Source organism: Mustelus asterias, chromosome 8 (assembly GCF_964213995.1).
Source record: "Mustelus asterias chromosome 8, sMusAst1.hap1.1, whole genome shotgun sequence".
Taxonomy (NCBI): domain Eukaryota; kingdom Metazoa; phylum Chordata; class Chondrichthyes; order Carcharhiniformes; family Triakidae; genus Mustelus; species Mustelus asterias.
The window spans coordinates 26,768,966-26,774,302 of NC_135808.1; the positions used below are offsets into that span (position 1 = coordinate 26,768,966).

Consider the following 5,337-nt stretch of genomic DNA (forward strand, 5'->3'; position numbering starts at 1 on the left):
GCGCTGGCTGGCACCGCCTGCTCCCTGATGGCGGAGGGAATCGGTGAGGCCGCCACTGCCTGGATCCTGCCCTTCACCGCAGGTGGCTTCATCTACATCGCCACCGTGTCGGTCATCCCGGAGCTGCTGGACGACTCGAAGCCCCTGCAGTCGCTGCTGGAGATCGCGGCTCTGCTGGTTGGGGTCCTGATGATGGTCCTGATCGCGGAATACGAGTAGGACGCGAGGGTGCGAGCGATCGGGTGGGGGTCGGTGGAGTGATGGAAGGGAGCGAGAGGTGGGTGGAAGAGAGAGAGAGGATTTATGAGGTGGGGGAGGGGGGAGAGACCACATCACAGGCGGATGAGGGGGGTGGGGGAAGGAGACACGTATCTAATAGGAACCACTGGGTCTGAGGTCTGCAGCAAATCACTGGGTCCTCAACCTGTCACGATCGGGTCTCCTCTCCTGGATTGTTGTGATGAACATTCAGGAGTGGAATGTGTATCAGCTGATAATCAGTTTTATATATATATAAATATATATATTTTTTACGGAAATGTCATTGTGCTGGTCTGGATGGTGATCCGGACCCTTCTGAACCCACATGTGTGCGAGAGAGAGAGTGTCACCCGGGAACGCTAGCGACACGGGAGGCTTGAATGTTAGTGACCGGCCCTCGCTGTCTCCCGCCGTTCCTGATTTTCCGGCTGCTTTGTGCCAGGAATCTTGTCGTCAGTCGCTTGTCCCCTGCCATCTTGTGTTGGCGAGCTTGGCTTTCTGTCAAGGCTGAGCAGCCAGAGTGTTGGCATCACTCTGCCCCCCCACCTTCCCCCCCCAAGAACCACAGAGTCACACTTGCTCCTTCTGCCCGTCCACTCTCTTCCAAAGAGTGAGCCAACCACAACCTTCAGGATGGTGGAAGTGGATGGGCGCAGAAGGTGGGGAGTGGGTCAGGGGCTGGTGGGGTAGGGTGGCGAGAGAGAGAGACAGGAAAGCAAGCCTCCTGCTGTAACCAGCAGGGGGGAGACACTGGCTGCGTTTCCGCACCCTCCCCGTGCATGGTGGCAAGTGGCCCAACCCTGAACAAGTCCAGGGAACCTTTCTGCATCCTCTCTCGCTTTCTTACTGATAAACGCAGATTATTCCATTGTGCAAATTGTGTTTCATTTCTTCTGAATGTGAGGCGGGGGGAGAAAGAACTGACAAACCGGTGGAGATTTAACCCGGCTGCACCAGAGCGCTATTAGCTGGCGGCTGGATGGTTGGATTAAAATTGCCTCCATTTTGTGTGCGTGCGTGTAAATATATATATATGTGTGTAACTTTTTTTTAAAATTGTAACCTGAAGTTTCTGGGTAGTTTTTTCTTTGTTTGCAGTACTGTATTCAGACTCCGTGTAGGAGGAGACGCATTGGAAGATAATCATGGCTGTAATTAGTTGGGTTACCCTGTCATTTTCTTTTTACTGCATAACTCCTGTATCAACCGCTCTGAAATGATCAAAATAAAACTCGATCCTTTGCATCCAATAAAAGTGTGAAACAAAAGCACCTTTTGAAACAAAGCACACACAGAAACAGTCTGAGGGGAAGCAGGCACAGTAAGAAGTCTAACAACACCAGGTTAAAGTCCAACAACACCAGGTTAAAGTCCAACAGGTTTATTTGGTAGCAAAATTAGAAAGCTGAGGGGGGATCTTATAGAGACCTATAAGATAATGAAGGGGCTGGATAGGGTAGAGGTGGAGAGATTCTTTCCACTTAGAAAGGAAACCAGAACTAGAGGGCACAGCCTCAAAATAAAGGGGGGGTCAGTTTAGGACAGAGTTGAGGAGGAACTTCTTCTCTGAGGGTGGTGAATCTCTGGAATTCTCTGCCCACTGAAGTGGTGGAGGCTACCTCGTTGAATATGTTTAAATCACGGATAGATGGATTCCTGATCGGTAAGGGAATTAGGGGTTATAGGGATCAGGCGGGTAAGTGGAACTGATCCACTTCAGATCAGCCATGATCTTATTGAATGGCAGGGCAGGCTCGAGGGGCTGGATGGCCTACTCCTGCTCCTATTTCTTATGTAAAAGCCACTAGCTTTCGGCACAGGCTGGTGGGAGTTCTGATCACAAACAGGGCACAAAGACACAAACTCAATTTACATGAATAATGATTGGAATGTGAGTCTTTACAACTAATCAAGTCTTAAAGGTACAGACAATGTGAGTGGAGGGAGCATTAAGCACAGGTTAAAGAGATGTGTATTGTCTCCAGACAGGACGGCTCGTGAGATTTTGCACATCTAGGCAGGTTGTGGGAGTTACAGATAGTGTGACATGAACCCAATATCCCGGTTGATGCCGTCCTCATGTGTGCAGAACCTGGCTATCAGTCTCTGCTCAGCGACTCTGCGCTGTCATGTGTCGTGAAGGCCGCCTTGGAAAACACTTACCCGGAGATCAGAGGCTGAATGCCCGTGACCGCTGAAGTGTTCCCCAACAGGAAGAGAACAGTCTTGCCTGGTGATTGTCGAGCGGTGTTCATTCATCCGTTGTCGTAGCGTCTGCATGGTTTCCCCAATGTACCATGCCTCGGGACATCCTTTCCTGCAGCGTAACAGGTCTGATCTCCGAGTAAGCGTTCTCCAAGGCGGCCTTCACAACACACGACAGAGCAGAGTTGCTAAGCAGAGACTGATAGCCAGGTTCCGCACACATCAGGACAGCCTCAACCGGGATATTGGGTTCATGTCACACTATCTGTAACCCCCACAACTTGCCTGGATGTGCAAAATCTCACTAGCTGTCCTGTCTGGAGACAATACACATCTCTTTAACCTGTGCTTAAGGTTCCCTCCACTCACATTGTCTGTACCTTTAAGACTTGATTAGTTGTAAAGACTCACATTCCAATCATTATTCATGTAAATTGAGTTTGTGTCTTTGTGCCCTGTTCGTGATCAGAACTCCCACCCACCTGATGAAGGAACAGCCTGTTCCGAAAGCTAGTGCCTTTTGCTACCAAATAAACCTGTTGGACTTTAACCTGGTGTTGTTAGACTTTCTACTGTGTTTACCCCAGTCCAACGCCGGCATCTCCACATCATGGGAAGCAGGCAGTCAGGGGTCAGCTGCCTTGCCTTATCTGCCCCCCTCTTCAGTGGCTAGGTTCGCTGCCGGCTGCCTCTGGTAAAGGGAGCAAGTGGTGTCTGTCGACAAACCATTGTAGCCCGTACCCGCTGGACACCGCGGGGACGGGGGCGCGTTATTGACCCCTTTAATCACATTTTGTTTTGATGTTTGAAATTTCCTTTGAGATTTTGTTTACTTTGCTAATTTAAGGGGCTGCATTTCAATTTGTCCCTCAGATTTAGGTTATTTTGTTACCCAGAAGAAGTGCAGTCTGGGGGGGACATCTGTCACCAACACACTGGACTGTCCAGTCTGGTGCCGGGTGTCCCTGGGAAGGCAGCACATGGTGTCTGCTGGCTTTGTGGTCAGTGGGTGGTGTGGGGGTGCTTAGAGTAGACACTCCCTCCCTCCCCAAAACCACATTTTAATTTGAAGTTTGATAAGGTTCCTTTGACAGTACCCCTTTGAAGGGGACTTTCACCTTATTTATCAAAATGTTTAATTTGCCAATTCGTTGGCTTTTAAGCTGTTCCTCCCATCCTGAGTTCTCATTGTTTTACTCAAAAGAAGCACTCAATCTGTTCGTTGTGACCTGGATCCCTCAGCCAGCCTTGAATTTGTATCTTGGTGCAGTTTCTCTTCACTCCCTTTCTGATTCCTTGCGGTAGTCCCAGGGAATTGGGAAGGTTTGGTGGCTGCAGTATCAGTAGACTAGCAGCAGGGGGCAGTGCTGCCTGAGGGTCAGGAATGAAGGGTGGAGGCAGAATCCTCATCCATCAGGAAATGGCTGCATTTTATTTTCCAGCTCAACTGCTCACTGCGTGAAGTGCAACACCACTTGTTACCTACATCAAAATGTATTGTTCAATATCTGATTTAAAGTACTGAGCCCCCCAGCCACCTTTGGAAAGAAGCCAATTTTATACTAAATGAAATATCACCTTGCCATTAGTTTATTACCCCCATTAGCCGTGTCTCCAACACTGAAACCTCTGGGTGGGACTTCTAGAAAATCCTGCTGGCGGGACGGGCTGGGAAAATTCAGCCCTTTGAGTCGTCTTTTGGGGTTGTATAGCTAGAGCCAGCAACACATGTTCACTATTCCAAACGTGGCTTTGCTTCACTCCTCCCCCCTCAATCTAGCTCTGCATCACTCTCCCCGAGATCGCTGCTCTCTCTCACAATGTAGAGATGCTGGCGTTGGACTGGGGTCGGCACAGTAAGAAGTCTCGCAACACCAGGCTAAAGTCCAGCAGGTTTATTTAGAATCATAAGCTCTTTTGAACTGCCCAGATCTTAATCCCTCCACCTTTGTTGGCTATGCCTTCGACAGCCTGAGCCTCAAGCTCTATGAGTTTCCCTCCCTAAACCTCTCCCCCTCTCTTACCATCTGCAAGATTCTTCTGAAAGCTACCTCATTGAGTAGATGACAGAGTAAGGTTTTATTTGATGACACCACCCACATGGGTGATTTGAGATGTGACAGGGCAGCTCCACTTGATTTGCACCCCCATCCACCAGTTGAAACATTCAATCCCTCCACCACTGACGCAAAGTGGCAGCCGTGTGTACCATCTGCAAGATGCGATGCAGCAACTCACCGAGGTTCCTTAGGCAGCACCTTCCAAACCCACAACCACTCCCAGCTAGAAGGACAAAATGTGGAGATGCCAGCTCACCTGACGAAGGAGCAACACTCCGAAAGTTCGTGATTTCAAATATACCTGTTGGACTTGAACCTGGTGTGAGACTTCTTCCAAGGAGGACAAGGGCAGCAGATACCCAGAAACACCACCACCTGGAGGTTCCCTTCCAATCCACTCACTGCCCTGATTTGGAAATACATCAGCAGTTCCTTTGCAGTGGCTGGGTCAAAAATCCTGGAGCTCCCTCCCTAACAGCACTGTGGGTGTACCTACACCTTAGGGACTGCAGCAATTCAAGGCGGCAGCTCACCAGGGATAGATATTAAATGCTGTCCTAGCCTGTGACACCCACATCCTGGGAAAGATTTTATTAAAAATCCCACTCCACTCACTTGTCTCTGTAACTTAGCAAATTGCGCAACAGAATTCCCCTCCCCTCTCCGAGTTGCACGTTGCAGCAGCTGCAGGCTGTAAGGAGCAGGGCTGGAGCAGTGAGCGCGGCTGGTGTGGGAATGGTAGGTGAGAATAATCGCCCTCACGCCGAGATTAGCGGACAAGGAAGACCCGAAGAAACAGCAGGTTGCCAAC

At 49.8% G+C, this 5,337-nt stretch overlaps 1 protein-coding gene across 3 annotated transcripts in view; it reads left to right on the forward strand.

Annotated features, from left to right (window-relative positions):
• slc39a7 (solute carrier family 39 member 7) overlaps nucleotides 1-1,509 on the forward strand; it is a 35,505-nt gene extending 33,996 nt beyond the window's left edge. For 2 of the 3 annotated variants that reach the window (XM_078217617.1, XM_078217616.1), the window contains exon 8: nucleotides 1-291. This exon is cut by the window's left edge and continues 33 nt beyond it. In XM_078217617.1, coding sequence (XP_078073743.1) covers nucleotides 1-219 — 219 coding nt within the window. In that variant the 3' untranslated portion in view covers nucleotides 220-291. Of the gene's footprint in view, nucleotides 292-951 lie in introns of those variants that run through there. The other variant, XR_013498477.1, reaches the window with a different exon arrangement.
• The last annotated feature ends 3,828 nt before the right edge of the window (nucleotides 1,510-5,337 follow it).